The 20,008-nt window shown below is 43.8% G+C and overlaps 1 protein-coding gene across 5 annotated transcripts in view; it reads right to left on the reverse strand.

Annotated features, from left to right (window-relative positions):
- Positions 1-180: 180 nt before the first annotated feature.
- Positions 181-20,008, reverse strand: part of LOC106585124 (serine/threonine-protein phosphatase 2B catalytic subunit gamma isoform) — a 70,996-nt gene continuing 51,168 nt past the window's right edge. The window contains exons 6-14 of one of the 5 annotated variants that reach the window (XM_014170980.2): positions 19,435-19,574; positions 17,033-17,110; positions 13,844-13,938; positions 12,995-13,120; positions 12,677-12,754; positions 12,103-12,190; positions 9,871-9,968; positions 5,416-5,442; positions 181-3,388 (exon numbers count right to left, since the gene is read on the reverse strand). In XM_014170980.2, the coding sequence (XP_014026455.1) occupies positions 3,246-3,388; positions 5,416-5,442; positions 9,871-9,968; positions 12,103-12,190; positions 12,677-12,754; positions 12,995-13,120; positions 13,844-13,938; positions 17,033-17,110; positions 19,435-19,574 (873 nt within the window). In that variant the 3' untranslated portion in view covers positions 181-3,245. Of the gene's footprint in view, positions 3,389-5,415; positions 5,443-9,870; positions 9,969-12,102; positions 12,194-12,676; positions 12,755-12,994; positions 13,121-13,843; positions 13,939-17,032; positions 17,111-19,434; positions 19,575-20,008 lie in introns of all 5 variants that reach the window. The other 4 variants (XM_014170981.2, XM_014170979.2, XM_014170983.2 and 1 more) reach the window with 4 other exon arrangements.

Genomic DNA, 20,008 nt, shown 5'->3' on the forward strand with positions numbered 1-20,008 from the left:
TCATGCATCCACCTATTCAACCGGACGTGTAGAGAATATATTAGCAACATGTAGTATAATTCAGATCGAGACCTAGAATGTAGGCCTAACAAGAGCAATTGAAGCGAGAAAGCATCTGGCACACTATCCTCAAACCTGCAGAGCTAAAAACTCCAGACAGCCACGACAGGGAGAACAAGAAACATTGCATTCAAATTTTATTTTTTAAGTGATACATCTACATAGATTTCATGGCCTCGCATGACAAGCACTGTACTTGACAAAATGATTTCTCACCTTTTTACAGCTATTAAGAGACTTTAAATTACAAATATTTTTGTACATTCGAGATATGTTTAGAAACTGACAAGAGGTGAGAAATACGGCCCTCCTACGGGGCCTGTACTTCCCCTAACTCGGAGCACAATACAGTGAAGAGAAACAAATCACATTTTTAAATACAAACCAAAGCATCTGGGCCATGACAACCCAGATGAACCTGACCCATGTTGAGTTGAAACAGGCTCCAAGATCTCTCCATGACCACAAGAACGGGACATTCTGATTTCCCTTCTCCTCGCCCGTCACACACAGGTGTCGGCGTGTGTTTTGGTAGTGGCATGGCACATTGAATGCAACGCGTTTAAAAGCCTTACAATATATATTATAAAAGGGAAAATTCACATGAGAATAAAAATCTTAAAAGCTTTTCTTGAATGATAAAACACAATAGAATAACTACATGTGGCGCGACGGGAGGAGTGTCAGACAAGCAGTTGTAGCCCCCAAAAATCTAGGGCTAAAACTAAGCACCGGTTCATTGAGTCACAAGTCCTAAAGAATCAAGTCAAGCCTTAAAGGGTTGAGAGCGGGTGTTATAAAAGTAGTGTCAGTTCCTGCCATGGAGGAACAATTACTATGTACCAAAAAGGTGTTAAGACCATATAATACTCACAATCAAATTAATTCAGAAGAACCATCAGACATTACTACATGATCAATGTAGAGACACTGTAGGTCCACAGCTTTGCGCTACCACAGATAGTGAAAACTGTCATAGGATGGCAAAGAGCCACTAAAGAGAATGGAAATTCCGATAACATCAATCTTCACAGCGTCACACTGAATGACTCAATCCACTCCTCTTCAGGGTACTGCTTTTCTCAAACTGCTAGCAACTAAAACACAGAATTGGGGCCAATTTGGAGGCCAGTTTTCCCTTACGTTTACAACATTGGAGTCCTTCGAACGCATCTGCATCAAATCAACAGTAGATGGAGACATTGACACAGCTTTTGTCAAGAAACGCCCCAAATATTTCCTTTATGTAGCGTTGACAAGAAAAGCATAAATCATACTAAGCGTCATTATTATTTCAACAGAGAAATCTTATCTAAAACATAAAATAATAAACACGAAGAAGCTTCAGTTCATTTTGGGACATATCTGTGGCAGAGGGCATTGAGAAGACGACACCACTGGTTGTTCTTCCCTTGTGTTTAGTATGTTTCTTCACCATGAAGAATTTCTTCCTTCCACATTCAGCACATCACTCTCAAGAATAGTAGGCCGCTCCCCACTCGATGTCCCAGAAAAGCTAACCAAATGGGGGCACCACACACCCAGGGTACTAGTGGCCGTCTTCAATACATACTGTCAGCCTATATCCCTTTTGAATCAGACTTTGGTTTTGCAGATATCTACACCGAGTATACAAAACATTAAGAACACCTGCTCTTTCCATTACATAAACTGACCACGTGAATGCTATGATCCCTTATTGACGTCACTTGTACATCCACTTCAAATTAGTGTAGATGAAGGGGAGGAGACAGGTTAAAGAAGGATTTTTAAGCCTCGAGACAACGGAGACATGGATTGAACGGAGTATGGTAGTAGGTGCCAAGCGCACCAGCTTGAGTGGGTCAAGAACTGCAACACTGCTGGGTTTTTTCATGCTCAACCGTTTCCTGTGTGTATCAACAATGGTCCCACCACCCAAAGGACATCCAGCTAACTTGACACAACTGTGGGAAGCATTGGGGTCAACATAGGCCTGCATCCCTGTGGAACGCTTTCAACACCTTGTAGAGTCCATGCCCTGACGAATTGAGGCTGCTTTGAGGGCAAAAGGGGTGCAACTCAATATTAGGAAAGTGTTTCTAATGTTTTGTACACACAGTGTACATATTATATAACACCCCCCCCCAACTGACCTCAGTTAAACACACTGGCAGTAACTGTTGGTTAGTGACAGCTTGCAAACAACTATGCAGAACACCTAACACTAGAAAAACGAATCACCGTCCATTGATACATCACATCAATGATCGTAGCAAACTAGGATCAATTCTTCCATAGTCTTTTTTCCCCCATTTTTTTGACAAATCATTTGGAAACTCTGGGCAGTTTCTCAAGGATTGACTAAAGGTTGTCAAATGAAATCCTGTTCAACATAACTATAAAATATAGGAGCAACAAGTTGACCCAAAGCAGCATAAATAGCATTCAGTGGTTTCAAGGTTTTTACCAAAGAAATTGGACAAAAGAACAAAACCGTTTTACTGAACTTCTGCTGGAGGTATAAAATAATCTTCCGCAATGGTGTCAAATCATTCCCTTCATTATTTTCTCTCTACTAAACACATAATATACTTTAAATGGACAAACATGTATGAGAGCACACAAACTGTAGATATCTGTAGATTCAGTCAACTTCCCCTTGCAAAGCACATAAAATAACAATAGAAACACTTGAATTGACTAATAAAGGATAAGGTCTCCTTCACTAGCTACCTCAATCATCAACTCATATTTACAAAATGGTCTTTATCTTTGACATTTACCATAGTTATATGCTTATTTGAACATCTTAGAAATGTATGCTTTCATTCAATTGTAGCGTTACATAATATACCTAATATAATTAATTTAATAAATAAAATCGTTTTTTTGTTTATTTTCATGGTTGTACTCTGTGGTGGCTGAAACCATTCTCCCAGTGTGGTGGTGTCTTCCCTACCTATATGTCCCGTGCTTGTCCAACTATAGGCCAGCTGGGTGAAGAGTCACAATGGGACAGAGAGAGAGAGAAATAAAGAAAGATATAGAGAGAGGGAGAGAGAGAGAGAGAATGAGGGAGATATAGAGAGAGGGAGAGAGAATGAGGGAGATATAGAGAGAGGGAGAGAGATAGAAAACAGAGAGAAGATAGTTTTGGTGTATGGCCTGGGTCTGGGGGGGGGGGGGGGGGTCACTCTCCGGGCCTAGTCTGTGCCATTCTTGGGGGCGTTTGGGTTGACTGGCTGCTGGCCATCCTTGCGTGGGGGCATCCTCTCGTTGACTTTGTCCAGGCTCTGCGCCTCCGCAAAGTCCTTGATCTTCCTCGTGGGAGAGAAGCCTTGAATAGCTGGAAGGAAGAAAAGAGAGTGAAAATTAGAAATCAAAAAGGAAAAAATGGTTTGAATGCTTCAACTTGAAATGTTTGTGAAAATTTTAAGGATCTGCAATAAGGATCTTCAGGTAAAACCTGCAAAATTAACCCATTAGTTTTGCCTTTGTGTCAAATTGTATGTCCTTAGTAAACTCCAGTTTCTTATGCTTACAAATGCAGGTAATAGCTGACAATCCTTAGACAAACAGTGCAGACATACAACAGCTGTATGTACAGTGAATACACAGTCCTAGTACTGTTGACAAAACCACAGCACAAGCTACAGTACAACACCTCACAGTGAATGTGGGACTTACTGTAAAATTCCAAGTGCCATGTAAAAACCACAAAGAAAACATGGGCAAACGAGAGATATACTGTAAGTAACTATTCAACAACAACAAAAAATCAATAAGGCAAACATTTAGTATAAGAGGAAAATATGGACGTTTTACAGTTGACAATAGGAGAATGTGATCAATGAAACTGCACTCATAGAAAACAGATCTGCAATTTTTAAGTTAGTTGGTTTGTTAATGAGAAATGTATCATTGCAAGGCAAACATTAGTTGTAGTTGAAGGTGCACTACGCAGAAATCTGAAATTGCCAAAATTCAAATTGTCGCCTAATTTCCGTGGCAAAACAAGCAAGTATATTGTAGAGAATCATTGTACCATCTAAACTGTTGTGAAATATCTCTTCCATAAACAAAAATATAGTATTTTCAGCTGATGTACAAAACCGAAGGTAAAACACGCAAAAAACGAATCTGGAAGCCTAGATATAGGTCACCTAGAACAGATCTTCCGCTTCTTAGACTTGCTTTCAATGAGATTGACAGATCCATAACTCACATAACTCACATTTCTATGTGAATTTGGTCAACTTGCCCAAAAAGTTACATATTGCAGCTTTAATAGGTGGCTATAAACCAGGGGTCTCCCCAATCCGGCCCGTGGGTGGTTTGAGTAAAAAATGTACAATAATTTAACTACATTCATAGAGTTTCTTGACCATGTCCAGCTCACTAATAATCACCTAAATGAAAGTCAGACAGTCAGGGAGCATCGGAAATTCTAAAATCCATGGCTAGAGGACTTTCTTCAGAAAATTTTGACAGAGAGTAAATAAACTTTCAGTGCGGCCCTCCGGAACCTCGTTGAAGACCGAATGTGGGCCCCGGGCCAAAATGAGTTAGACACCCCTGCTATTAAACATGCTCTGACATCATCAAAATATATTTGGACAGAAACCAAACTACCCATTACTACTCCAAATGTGTATGCGATCAAAGAGGGTATCTGAATGCTAGAACAGTAACATGCCAACAGAAGCAGACAGTGACAGAGTAGCAACAGCCAAGCAGCGTAACAGGATTAGACTCTGAATATATCCCTGGATAGCCAGGAGGAGGAGGGAGGTGCTCCCTAGGCTAGCAGAGTCTTAGCTGGCTTTGCTCAGGGACGAGCTGCCTGCAGCAGTGGCAAGGAATCTAGCTCTCACCCATGTGACCTCTGCCTACAGCTGTTTGTTAACAAGTCTCTGTTTCTCAACATGTCACTGTTAGGCCAAATGCCTGACTCTCTGTATCGGTATCTATATCTGTAGCCTATCTGTGAAGACTGTGTTGAGGCTTTGCCCTCATGTTATTATGGTCAACATAGTGTAATTAGGACCCAGGAACAATGTAACTATACAGTGCATGTTGAGGTTCAAGCTAAAGTCCTTCCTGCCAAATGGGAGTGCCCACTGTTTGGGCATTTGAGTCCTATCATGCATGTACAGTAGTAGCAGCAACTGGTAATGCAAGAGCAGCAATTTTGCAAAGTGAAGTACACCAATCCATGACAAAACTCACAAATCACACACACAGTGAATGTACAACAATAACAAATGGAACATTTAAAAAGGGACAACAGGGGTGCATAAAGAATGAGGGCCCTGTTGGAAGGGTTAAAAGTAACAACACACTGAGGGAGGGATCCGGGGACCGCTTGCGTACCTTTTGCCTCCGCTGCCTCAGCGGCGGCTATGTAAATGTGAGTAGTGGTGAGAAGGAGAAAAGTGAGTCATCAATGCAGAGAACCAGAGATCATCAACCACAGAACAGACAGTCCGAATCATCCAAACAACCAATCATAGACGAGATCCCCCACTGTCACCATCACAATCAGAGAAAACAGGCAGGCAAGAGAAAAACATCCCTGACAAACAGAGGACAGGAATAATAATAATAATAATAAAGAATTAGGTCGTGCTTACAGTGTATTCAGAAAGTATTCCGACCCCTTGACTTTTTCCACATTTTGTTACGTTACAGCCTTATTCTAAAATTGATTGAATATTTTTTACCCCCCTCATCAATCTACACACACACACAATACCCCATAATGACAAAGCAACAACAGGTTTTCCGAAAAATTTGCAAAAAACAAAAAATGATATTACATTTACACAAGTATTCAGACCCTTTACTCTGTACTTTGTTGAAGCACCTTTGACAGCGATTACAGCCGAGTCTTCTTGAGTATGACGCTGCAAGCTTGGCACACCTGTATTTGGTGAGTTTTTCCAATTCTTCGCTGCAGATCCTCTCAAGCTGTCAGGTGTTTGATTGGGTTCAAGTCTGGGCTCTGGCTGGGCAATTCAGAGACTTGTCCCGAAGCCACCCCTGCGTAGTCTTGGCTGTGTGCTTTGGGTCATTGTCCTGTTGGAAGGTGAACCTTCGCCCCAGTCTGAGGCCCTGAGCGCTCTGGAGCAGGTTTTCATCAAGGATCTCTGTACTTTGCTCCGTATACATTTTCCTTGATCCTGACAAGTTTCTCAGTCTCTGTAGCTGAAACACATCCCCACAGCATGATGCTGCCACCATCATGCTTCACTGTAGGGATGGTGCCAGGTTTCCTAAAGACGTGACGCTTGGCATTCAGGCCAATCTTGGTTTCATCAGACCAGAGAATCTTGTTTCTCATGGTCTGAGTCTTTAGGTGCCTTTTGGCAAACTCCAAGCGGGCTGTCATGTGCCTTTTACTGAGCAGTGGCTTCCGTCTGGCCACTCTACCATAAAGACCTGATTGGTGGAGTGCTGCAGAGATGGTTGTCCCTCAAAGGTTCTCCCATCTCCACAGAGGAACTCTGGAGCTCTGTCAGTGACCATTGGGTTCTTTGTCACCTCCCTGACCAAGGTCCTTCTCCCCTGATTCCTCAGTTTGGCCGAGCATGCAAGCTCTAGGAAGAGTCTCGGTGGTTCCAAATTTCTTCCATTTAAGAATGATGGAGGCCACTATGTTCTTGGGGACCTTCAATTCTGCAGAAATCTTTGGGAACCCTTCTCCAGATCTGTGCCTCGACACAATCCTGTCTCTGAGCTCTATGGACAATTCCTCCGACCTCATGGCTTGGTTTTTGCTCTGGCATGCACTGTCAACTGTAGTACCTTATATAGACAGGTGTGTGCCTGTCCAATCAATTGAATTTACCACAGATGGACTCCAATCAAGTTGTAAAAACATAAGGATGATCAATGGAAACAGGATGCACCTGAGATCAATTTCAAATCTCATAGCAAAGTGTCTGAATACTTATGTAAATAAGATCTGTTTATTTGTAATACATTTGCAAAAATGTCTAGACCTGTTTTTGCTTTGTCATTATGGGGTGTTGTGTGTAGATTGAGGAGAAGGGAACTGATTTCCTGTGAAGTCAATAAAGGCACCTCATTACGTCTCACATTGTCATAATGAAGTGTATTCAGGCTCAGTTTTCAAAGGAACACATACGTGTGATGAAGACAGATGAGAACTGTGGTGAGATGACAGCTTTAATCTTTCTATTCGAGTTGTTCTTAATGAGGTGCTTTGTTACTGGTGTCACTCACAGAATAACTGGTGGTGAATCTAGCTATAAGACCATCTTTCATTTGTTATAGTCATACAGGCAGCAGGTAGCCTAGCGGTTAGAGCTGGGGGGGCAAAGTACGGCCCACCGGGCACTTCAATCCGGCCCGCGAGACATTATTTAATCATTTTTTCGCCCCAATTTCGTGGTATCTTATTGGTAGATACAGTCTTGTCCCATCGCTGCAACTCCCATACGGACTCGGGAGAGGCGAAGGTCGAGAGCGGTGCGTCCTCTGAAACACGAACAAGCCAAGCCGTACTGCTTCTTGACACAATGCCCGCTTAACCCGGAAGTCAGCCGCACCAACGTGTCGGAGGAAACACCGTGCACCTGGCGACCGTGTCAGTGTGCATGCGCCCAGCCCGCCACAGGAGTCGCTAGAACGCGATGGGACAAGGAAATCTCTGCCTGCCAAACCCTCTCCTAACCCAGACGACGGTGGGCCAATTGTGCGCCGCCTCATGGGTCTCCCAGTCACGGCCAGATGTGACAGAGCTTAGGATCGAACTCTGGTCTTTAGTGATGCCTCAAGCACTGCGATGCAGTGCCTTAGACCGCTGCGCCACTCGGGTGGCCCCCGCAAATTGATTTAACAAACAATTCGTCTCTCAAAAAATGCGGCCCTCCGTTGAATTTCAAAATCAGTAAGCGAAAAGTCGCTGGCTCTAATACCCAAGCTGACAAGGTGAACATTTTAAAAATGAAATACAAATGAAATACAAATAAATAAAATAAAATCGGTTGATGTGCCCTTGAGCAAGGCATATTTCGATGCAGCTATCCGGTGTGTGTGACAATAAAACATCTTAGAAGGAGTGGAATAGAAATAGCTAGGCTAAGGCATTTCCCTTCATTTGTCACGGCAGGTTTTTAAAGAGCACTGCAGTCAAAACTGGACAGCGTACCCCTAAAATGTCACTAGAGTACTGCTAGGAAGCAGTGAAGAGAAACAACAAACAGGGGATGTAATGAACCAGAACACACATCTGACAGGAGGGGCTGACAGACACAAGGTGCGTCCCCTAAATGGCACCCTATTCTATATATAGTGCAATACCTTTGACCATTGTCTATAGGGCTCTGGTCAAAAGTCGTGCACTCTATTGTGAATAGAATGCCATTTGGGACACATACACAGACAATGGCATTCTGGTAAAGGTCACGTCATGTGGTTTCCGTCCGAATGCTCACAGCTCTAACTCTATTCGCTACACCTCTGCCTCGACTGGGAGGAGACCAGCCCCCAACCCCCAGCATTCCCTTTTCTCCTCCCTGCTGACAGACCAGGTCCTCCTGCGCCATGTGTGTGTATTCCCCCAGCTGGCTGGGCTGGTTGACCTTTAGCTGGGCTGGTTGACCACATCAGTGACAGGCCACTTCGGTCCAGCCCCCCTCCAACCGCCCGCCCACAGCTCAGTCCCCCTCCCCTTCTACCCAACTAGTCTCGAAAACCTGACCCTAGGCAACACAGTGACTAGGGTCTGGTTTCAATGACTCTTTTGGCAAAGAAAAACTATGACACTGCCTTCGTTACTACTTTAACGGCTTTAATAAAATACTAAATAGTAGCTAGCAAGATGGAGAACAAAGAGGTCATTTTTTTTACGAGTGAATTAAGTGGCTAGTTCGCATTAAATCAAATTTGTCACATGCGCTAAATACAACAGGTGTAGACCTTACAGTGAAATGCTTACTTATAAGCCCTTAACCAACAATGCAGTTTTATGAATAGACCCCCAAAAAAGAATAACAAATAATTAAAGAGCAGCAGTAAATAACAATTGCGGGGCTATATACAGGTGTACCGGTACAGAGTCAATGTGCGGGGACACCGGTGTCGAGGTAATATGTACATGTAGGTAGAGTTATTAAAGTGACTATGCATAGATAACAGTCTAGCAGCAGCGTAGAAGAGGGGGTGGGGGGGCAATGCAAATAGTCTGCGTAGCCATTTGACTAGACGGCACATCAGCTACCTTAACTAAAACCACAACAAAGGTTTTGCCTGCAAACTTTGGTTTTGAATCGCGATGTTCTGGCATGTCTGCCTCGTGATTTGTCAGCAGAGTCCCTGTATTTTAGGCAGTGACGTAGTTCCTCTATGCCAAAAGAGTCCATCATTGAAACCATTCTCTGTTGCCTCAGGTCGGGTTTTCCAGACTACTACCTAAAGCGGACGGCTGGCTTGACACAGAGCCCCAGACAGACAAAGGCTGCGTCCCATACGTAGGTTTCAGTGGCAGTGATAGTTTCCCTCTGGACTGCATAATTTAAAAACGGAACGCAGAGGAGTAGGGTCTATGATTTGTTTTCCATAATGAAATGTAAAAATTGCAAAACGTTCAGTGAAGCGTACATCCTTCAGTTTACCGTGCGGTTGGGCTAAGCCTGTGTTAGCACAGGGAGAACGGCACAGTGTTAAATGGCACCCCAAGGCCCTCTGTGAGGGTAGGGAATGGTGGACAGGGGGAGAGGGGGGCATCAGAGAGATAGAAAAAGACAGAGACAGCAGGGTGGGGGAGGAAAGGGGAGTTTGGGGGGGGTGAGAGACACGTACCGGTATGCAAGGTCTCTTTGCCCCCTGACAACACTCCTAGAGGCAGCGACCCAGTGGGGGTCAGTCCTTTGAGTGTCAGCACACTCTCACTCTCCTCCCTGAAGAAAGAGAGGGGAGAAAGAGAGGGAGCGAGAGACACAAACATCTTAGAGATCTAACAAAGCTTTCAGTAACTAAACAAGATCTTCATTGTAAAGGGTTTAAACACGGTTTCCCATGCTTGTTCAATGAAGCATAAACAATTAATGAACATGCACCTGTGGAACAGTCGTTAAGACACTAACAGCTTACAGACGGTAGGCAATTAAGGTCACCGTTATGAAAACTTAGAACACTAAAGAAGCCTTCTACTGACTCTGAAAAACACCAAAAGAAAGATGCCCAGGGTCCCTGCTCATCTGCGTGAACGTGCCTTAAGCATGCTGTAAGGAGGCATGAGGACTGCAGATGTGGCCAGGGCAATAAATTGCAATGTCCGTACTGTGAGGCGCCTAAGACAGCGCTACAGGGAGACAGGACGGACAGCTGATCGTCCTCGCAGTGGCAGATCACGTGTAACAACACCTGCACAGGATCGGTACATCCGAACATCACACCTGCGGGACAGGTACAGGATGGCAACAACAACTGACCGAGTTACACCAGGAACGCACAATCCCTCCATCAGTGCCCAGACTGTCCGCAATAAGCTGAGAGAGGCTGGACTGAGGGCTTGTAGGCCTGTTGTAAGGCAGGTCCTCACCAGACATCACCGGCAACAACGTTGCCTATGGGCACAAACCCACCGTCGCTGGACCAGACAGGTTTGGCAAAAAGTGCTCTTCACAGACGAGTCGCGGTTGTCTCACCACGGGTGATGGTCGGATTCGCGTTTATCATCGAAGGAATGAGCGTTACACCGAGGCCTGAACTCTGAAGCGGGACCGATTTGGAGGAGGAGGGTCCGTCATGGTCTGGGATGGTGTGTCACAGCATCATCGGACTGAGCTTGTTGTCATTGCAGGCAATCTCAACGCAGTGCGTTACAGGGAAAACATCCTCCTCCCTCATGTGGTACCCCTCCTGCAGGCTCATCCTGACATGACCCTCCAGCATGACAATGCCATCAGCCATACTGTTCGTTCTGTGTGTGATTTCCTGCAAGACAGGAATGTCAGTGTTCTTCCACGGCCAGCGAAGAGCCCGGATCTCAATCCCATTGAGCACATCTGGGACATGTTGGATTGGAGGGTGAGGGCTAGGGCCATTCCCCCCCAGAAATGTCCAGGATCTTGCAGGTGCCTTGGTGGAAGAGGGGGTAACATCTCACAGCAAGAACTGGCAAATCTGGTGCAGTCCATGAGGAGGAGATGCGCTGCAGTACTTAATGCAGCTGGTGGCCACACCAGATACTGACTGTTACTTTTGATTTTAACCCACCCCCCTTTGTTCAGGGACACATTACTCCATTTCTGTTAGTCACATGTCTGTGGAACTTGTTCAGTTTATGTCTCAGTTGTTGAATCTTTTGTTCATACAAATATTTACACATGTTAAGTTTGCTTAAAATAAACGCAGTTGACAGTGAGAGGACGTTTCTTTTTTTGCTGAGTTTACATATGTTAAAACCCTCATCATTTTTGCTCATACAGAGCTGTAGCAGCTGCAGCATCCCGTGATATCTCTGTATATGGGCCACTGTGAAAGACAGCCTGCTCTATATAGAAATAGGCCTACTTCTAGAACACATTTGAATTATAGGATCTCTGTGCTGATCTACATATCTCCCATTGCAGTTGTGTGGCAGGCTAATCACAGAGACAGCATTAATCTGGAATCATGTCTAATGGCATTATGCAGCCTCACCGTGTGCTGCCTCGTGACTCACTGTTGCCTGCTCATTCATCCTTATGGAAAAGCAGCACTGTGTTTTCAAACACAAAGTCATTGTGCACTTTCAAACTGACTTCACTCATTTCATAAACTAGACTCATTCTAGTCTCAACTAAAAATAGAGACTCCAGTCTATTCCCATCCCTCTCTGCTCCATTCACTCCAAGTCTGACTTTCCCTTTTCAGTATGGTTGCGTCCAAAATGGCAACCTATTCCCTATATAGTGCACAACTTTTGACCAGAGCCCTATGGACCCTGGTCAAACGCAGTGCACTATATAGGGAATGGTGTGCCATTCAGCTCAGCCTTTATGCTGTCGTGTGTGATGACGAGACGGAGAGAGCGAAAGGCTTTTTCACCTGAGAACAGAGAAGACTCTGGCCATTTTCCCGATGGCTCGGATCTTGTTCCGGATCACCTCCTTGCGCACTGCTGGGATTCCACCATCTTCTCATAAAATACAACAATAAAATATTCTCAGCATTTGGTTGGGCATCATAATGCTTTCTACTGCTTGAAATAGTCTGTGAACATCAGAGCAGAGGAAGGTGAAAAAAAATGAGAAAAGTAAGGGAACAGAGGGAAGAAAGGAGAGTAAAGAGGAGAAAAGGAAGGAAGTAGAGGGGAACAGAGGAGGAGGAAGCGGAGGAGAGGGAGCAGAGGGGAGAGGAGTAAAGGAGAGGAGGGTACAGTGGAATGTCGAGTTGAGCTCCGTCAGAGCATTAGTGACTCCTGGGATGTTCTAGATGAACTCCAGACATGAGACTGTGTGTGTGTTTGTCTGACAGAGCTGTTATGACATGCTGTGGATGAACCAGCTGTAGTGAAAAATGAAGCTACCAGCTTTACCTTCCTAACACTAGTGATAATGTGGGGTTAGGAGGGGTGCGGGGGTCTTAACGTGCCTTATTCAATCCTGGCTGTTCCTCTTACCTTCACACAGGTCGTCTCCTTCTGACATGAGTTCATCATCTGAGCAGATGTTCAGCACATTCACCAGCATCTCTGTCACTGTGCGGAGAAGGGAGGTACCACCACAACTCAGTTAGCACCACCACCACCAAAACACTCTGTGCTACATCTTTTAGGGTGCAGATCTAGTACTGTTTTTTTTTTTTTTTGTAGTTGCATTTTTAGCACCAAAACACACCCCTCTCATGCTAGAATGTTCCAATGCTCATTCCTGGAATTCTACTGGCACATTCTTAACTCTGACAAGAGCACTGATATGGACAGGGAGCATATACATACCTTTCTCTCCAACAAAAGGCAGAGACCAGGTGAAGACGTCCATGAAGTTGGGCAGCCAGTAGGGGTGGGGGGAGCAGTTGAACTGCCGGATGTTCATCACATTGTTCTCATACTTTAATACAGCAGCTGGAAGTTGGAGTGAGATGTAAAGAACAAAAAGAATGATCAAGTTAGCCATTCTGACTAACAGACTAAATGTATCACTGGCAAAAAAATACCAGCCAATTGTTGTCCTATTTTGGGGACAGCCCAAGTGGACCTGGAGGGGCAGAAAGGTCAGAGAAGGGACGGGAATCAAAATCCCAGATTTGTGAAACCTGACCCTGTGGTTGTATGCCAGCCAGCAGACAACAGCTATAGACCCATTTCCCGGCCCCGTCATGAATTGTCGCCCACACGTGTGCATCAGAAAGTTTGTTTACATGGAAGAGGATACGATCACATGCAACTTCAAATTCAGTTCGTGCAAGTTAACACGTAGTCAGATGGTTATCATCTACAACATCGTGGATGTCTTCAAAGGGTTGATTACCTAGCAAGCCAGCAACGCAAAGTAAAATATCACAAATAGAGCTAGATAAAGCCAGAAGAATAATATACTTGTTGAACATAGCTATAGCCACCAGTCTTGCATGTTTTCAATGTCTTCACTCACTCACTGGAAGTTTGTCAAGGTCCCGACATCAACGTTAGCTATCCTGTTACAGAGATTTTTGATGTAGGGATACGCGCCTCACTCGAACGTGACATTTGATGGTAAACAGAAAATGGCTCTTTACAACAGCACAAAGGCACGTACTACACTATGCATATAACACATCACAGTCTTGATATAAAGAGTACACAAACCTTTGTTGTTGTATACATCTAGGTAATTTGGTGCCGAGAAGATTGTAATTAATGAAGGAAAGCCTGTAGTCTGGCTTTTTCTGTACATCCGATACCTGGGATGAGAGACAAAATTACCTTAGTTTGAGAAATAAAATGGTGAAGAGACTCACATATTTTTTGTAAGGCCATACAAATGTAATGCACTGTACAACAGATGGCTGCTTCACATTTCTCAAAATAGTAAAAAAAAAGAAATATAACTGAGCGATTCATTTAATTAATTAATATGAATCGATTCTTTTAAACAATTCATTTTGAGAAATCGAATGATTTGCTTTGCCATTGTAATAGTTAGGGTGCTGTTCAATCGAGGTGAATCAAATCATTTGTGAATCGCAAACGGTAAAAGGAAAACATGTTAGCTGTAGCCTTACAGATTGTTGTCACTGCAAAAAACGTATTTTGTAGATACTTTAAGTTGATTTGGACATTTATGGAACATTGCACCAATAGATGCCAGAAGTCAGCCTGAGGTAAACACTTCTTAAGGTAAGATACAGTATATATAGGGCCCTATAAAATCTGCAATATGGAAAAGCATGCCAAAACAGTAAATTCTAAAGGTCATCCTTAAAAAAAAACCCATGCCAATTAAATGTAGGCCTACCTTGCAGAATGATATCATGATGATTGGTATCAAATCAGGTGTGCAATAGCCTGTATTTCTGCTAATAGTAACACAATGGTCTCTTGCTAGGAGGCAGTTCAATTATTTTTTATTTAACTTTTATTTAACTAGGCAAGTCAGTTAAGAACAAATTCTTGTTTACAATGACGGCATAGGAACAGTGGGTTAAGTGCCTTGTTCAGTGGCAGAAGGACAGATTTTTACCTTGTCAGCGCGGGGATTCGATTTAGCAACATTTCAGTTACTGGCTCAACCCTCTAACCACTAGGCTACCTGCGTGGTTAGGGGAACTACTACAGAATAACTACATTCGCTGAAGAAAAGGTGTGCGCTTGCTTCAGCCGTCTTATTTGTATGGTAGTGGGAGACGTGTAGAATTCAAGCTAAATAGCTCAAGCAGAAACTGAAGCAGTTCAGTATAGTAAGAATAAGTCTGATTAGTAGACTGCTATCAGCAGCACATCAATTATTAAAAATGGTAGATCTATGCATCTGTGACTAAAACTGGGTTAGTGGATCTGTCATTCCAAAACCATTATACTATCATGATCCTCGCTATATGAGCAGCTTTACAATTCCCACCAAGAGGGTTTACCCTCTGGCCTTTCACACCAGTGACCCGGTTTTGATTCCCTGCCACGCCGTTTGCTACATTGGTGGCAAAAGTGGGAAGGCGGCCGTGAGGGTATCGGAACGCGTGGCCAGGACGTACTAGGGTGCCGAGTAGTCAAAGCGCAGGGACGTGCCTCCCGTTCGGAAAGGGCACTGTAGCGATGCTCGCTATATGAGACACTTTATAATTCCCACCCTATTGGTGCGATGTGTAGGGTGTTTGCCTTTCACAGCAGCAACCCATGTTCTATTCCCTGCCCCTCCATTCGCTACAATACCAAAAAGCTAAAATCTCTTGAGGTCGCTAGGTGTTGTCCCAAGATTGTTTAATATTATTACAAGGGGTACAACTTATTTTTTATATTATTATTACATTTTTTTCGCCTCACTTTAAAAAATGTTTTAACCCGTTATCCTGTTATGGCTAGGGGGCAGTATTTTCACGGACGGATAAAAAACGTACCCGATTTAATCTGATTAGTACTCCTGCCCAGAAACTAGAATATGCATATAATTATTAGCTTTGGATAGAAAACACTCCAAAGTTTCTAAAACTGTTTGAATGGTATCTGTGAGTATAACAGAACTCATTTGGCAGGCCAAAACCTGAGAAGATTCTGTACAGGAAGTACCCTGTCTGACCATTTCTTGGCCTTGTTGATTATCTCTATCTATTACAGGGGATCTCTCTGCTCTTACGTGACACTTTCTACGGCTCACATGGACTCTCAGAAGGCGGCAAAATGCTGAATCGTGGCTTTGCAGGCTCTGGCTGAAACAAAGTAGCGCGTTTGGGTAGTGGCTGGTTACAGTACTGTGAGACTCAGGCTCGTGCCCGCGTCGACCGAAAGCTTTGTTTTCTTTCCTCTGTTTAGCTAAACGGAGATTCCCGGTCGGAATATTATCGCTTTTTTACGAGAAAAATGGCATAAAAATGGATTTTAAACAGCGGTTGACATGCTTTGAAGTACGGTAATGGAATATTTAGAAATCTTTTGTCACGAATTGCGCCATGCTCGCGACCCTGATTTGCCATTTCGCATAGTGTCTTGGAACACACGAACAAAACGCCGCTATTTGGATATAACGATGGATTATTTTGGACCAAACCAACATTTGTTATTGAAGTAGCAGTCCTGGGAGTGCATTCTGACGAAGACAACAAAGGTAATGAAACTTTTGTAATAGTAAATCGGAGTTTGATCGGGGCTAAACTTGGTCGGTGTCTAAATGGCTAGCCGTGATGGCTGGGCTACCTACTGAGAATATTGCAAAATGTGCTTTCACCGAAAAGCTATTTTAAAATCGGACATATCGAGTGCATAGAGGAGTTCTGTATCTATAATTCTTAAAATAATTGTTATGTTTTTTGTGAACGTTTATCGTGAGTAATTTAGTAAATTCACCGGATGTTTGCGGGGGGTATGCTAGTTCTGAACGTCACATGCTAATGTAAAAAAGCTGGTTTTTGATATAAATATGAACTTGATTGAACAAAACATGCATGCATTGTATAACATAATGTCCTAGGGTTGTCATCTGATGAAGATCAAAGGTTAGTGCTACATTTAGCTGTGGTTTTGTTTTTTGTGACATTATATGCTAGCTTGAAAAATATGTGTCTGATTATTTCTGGCTCGGTACTCTGCTGACATAATCTAATGTTTTGCTTTCGTTGTAAAGCCTTTTTGAAATCGGACAGTGTGGTTAGATTAACGAGAGTCTTGTCTTTAAAATGCTGTAAAATAGTCATATGTTTGAAAAATTGAAGTTTTCGGATTTTAGAGGAATTTGTATTTCGCGCCACGCCCATCATTGGATATTGGAGCAGGTGTTCCGCTAGCGGAACGTCTAGATGTAAGAGGTTAAACGGTTAAATGTATTACTCTGTAAACAGTGAAACTTACCCTGCATCCTGTGCTTCGTGTGCTCTTATTACCGACAGCAAGTTATTATTTATCAAAAAGTCACATACTGCCGGGTAACTGCAAGGCAAGAGAGCGAGAAAAACATTCAATTAGAACAGCCAGTGGAGTGAGGTTAAAGCTGGACCTCACAGAGTCAGTCTGGCAACCACGTAGTGTGAGATATGACCGAAATTCTTTGAGGAACAGCGTGTGGCCATTAGAAGCATTTTCTGGCTGTTCTTTACTTTTGGAAATACATTTGGAATTCCTGTCAGTCTCTTGCCCTCTGGCCTGGGAGGTAGGGAGGGTTTAATTGAACCACTGAGGCCAGAGCAGAACAGTGCCAAGGAGGGCTGTGGTATTTATGGACTCTTATAGCTGCTCCAGAGGCAGCCAGTAGGCCACAGCCACAGGAGAGCAGACTTGATATGAATCCCAAATGGCACCCTATTCCCTAAACAGTGCACTTCCTTGATCAGAGCTCTATGGGCCATAGCCGAAGGTAGTGCACTATATAGGCGATAAGGTGCCATTTGGGAAGCAGCCCATCTATGTGGCTGACCGGCTTTTACTTGGGTTTCTACAATGACCCCACCAGCCTACTCCACCTCTCATCAAAGACTGCTCGGGCAATTAGCCGGACACCTGCATTTAGTTAGCGTGGCAAAAACCCATCAACAGCGGAAAGAGATATACAGTGCATTCGGAAAGTATTCAGACCCATTCACTTGTTACATTACAGCCTTATTCTAAAATGGAATAAATACTATTTTTTCCCTCATCAATCTACACACAATACCGCATAATGACTAACCAAAAAGTAAAAAAAAAACTGAAATACCTTCTTTACATAAGTATTCAGACTCTCGCTATGAGACTTGGAATTGAGTTCAGGTGCATCCTGTTTCCAATGATCATCCTTGAGATGTTTCTACAACTTGATTGGAGTCCACCTGTGATAAATTCAATTGATTGGACAAGATTTGGAAAGGCACACACCTGTCTATATAAGGTCCCACACTTGACAGACAGTGCACGTCAAAGCAAAAACCAAGCCATGAGGTCAAAGGAATTGTCTGTAGAACTTTGAGACAGGATTGTGTCGAGGCACAGATCTGGGGAAGGGTACCAAAACATTTCTGCAGCATTGAATGGAAGAAGCTTGGAACCTTCAAGACTCTTCCTAGAGCTGGACGCCAGGCTAAACTGAGCAATTGGGGAAGAAGGGCCTTAGTCAGGGAGGTGACCAAGAACCCCATGGTCAATCTGACAAAGCGCCTTCCAGAAGGACGACCATCTCTGCAGCACTCCACCAATCAGGCCTTTATGGTAGAGTGGCCAGACGGAAGCCACTCCTCAGTAAAAGGCACAGGACAGCTGACTTGGAGTTTGCCAAAAGGCACCTACAGGACTCAGACCATGAGAAACAAGATTATTTGGTCTGATGAAACCAAGCGTCACGTCTGGAGGAAACCAGGCACCGCTCATCACCTGACCAATACCATCCCTACGGTGAAGCATGGTCGTGGCAGCATCATGCTGTGAGGATGTTTTACAGCGACAGGGACTGGAAGACTAATCAGGATCAAGGGAAAGATGATCAAGGCAAAGTACAGAGAGATCCTTGATGAAAACCTGTTCCAGAGCGCTCAGGACCTCAGACTGGGGGGGAAGGTTCACCTTCCAACAGGACAACGACCCTAAGCACACAGCCAAGACAACGCAGGAGTGGCTTCGGGACAAGTCTCTGAATGTCCTTGAGTGGCCCAGCCAGAGCCCGGACTTGAACCCGATCGACCATCTCTGGAGAGACCTGAAAATAGCTGTGCAGTGACGCTCCCCATCCAACCTGACAGAGCTTGAGAGGATCTGCAGAGATGAAGGGAAGAAACTCTCCAAATACAGGTGTGACAAGCTTGTAGCGTCATACCAAAGAAGACTTGAGGCTGTAATCATTGCCAAAGGTGCTTCAACAAAGTACTGAGTAAAGGGTCTGAATACTTATGTAAATGTGATATCAGTTTTTCATTTTTAATACATTTGAAAATAATTATAAAAAACAGTTTTTGCTTTGTCATTATGGGGTATTGTGCGTAGATTGAGTAATTTCTTTTATCAATTTTAGAATAAGGCTGTAACAAAATGTGGAAAAACTTTCTGAATGCTAGTACAGCTAGGGAGGCAATGGACTGGCGCTTCCTAGGGTAAATACCTTACAGTATACTCCCGAACTGGACAGTGCAGGGGCCTATACTTCAACTAACTAAAACACAGCTGTATCCCTGGTGGGTCTCCAGTAGCTCTTCAAGTAGCAAACCGTATTATTTTCAACTTATGGCCAGTATTATTGGCCATATAAGTTTCTTAGGTAGCTGAACCTTGATATAGAGCAGGTAGCATACCTGAAAAAGTAGGAGCAGCCTCGAACAGAGTTGTGGTTGAAGTGTTCTGCTGTCTTCTCACTACCGTAGTCCTCTCCTGGGTCAGCCCAGATCAGGTCACACATAGGGCCGAATGCTGGAGGCTCCTTAAACCTGTCTAACTGTGGAGCGCAGATACACACGAACAGCACCGTGAGTCAAAGAAAGTTGATTGATCACAGATTTTTTTTTTATCTACTAAACTCAGCAAATAAAGAAACATCCTCTCACTGTTAACTGCGTTTATTTTCAGCAAACCTAACATGTGTAAATATTTGTATGAACATAACAAGATTCTACAACTGAGACAAACTGAACAAGTTCCACAGACGTGACTAACAGACATGGAATAATGTGTCCCTGAACAAAGGGGGGGGCGGGGGTCAAAATCAAAAGTAACAGTCAGTATCTGGTGTGGCCACCAGCTGCATTAAAGTACTGCAGTGCATCTCCTCCTCATGGACTGCACCAGATTTGCCAGTTCTTGCTGTGAGATGTTACCCTACTCTTCCACCAAGGCACCTGCAAGTTCCCGGACATTTCTGGGGGGGAATGG

This window comes from Salmo salar, chromosome ssa24, assembly GCF_905237065.1.
Source record: "Salmo salar chromosome ssa24, Ssal_v3.1, whole genome shotgun sequence".
Lineage (NCBI taxonomy): Eukaryota > Metazoa > Chordata > Actinopteri > Salmoniformes > Salmonidae > Salmo > Salmo salar.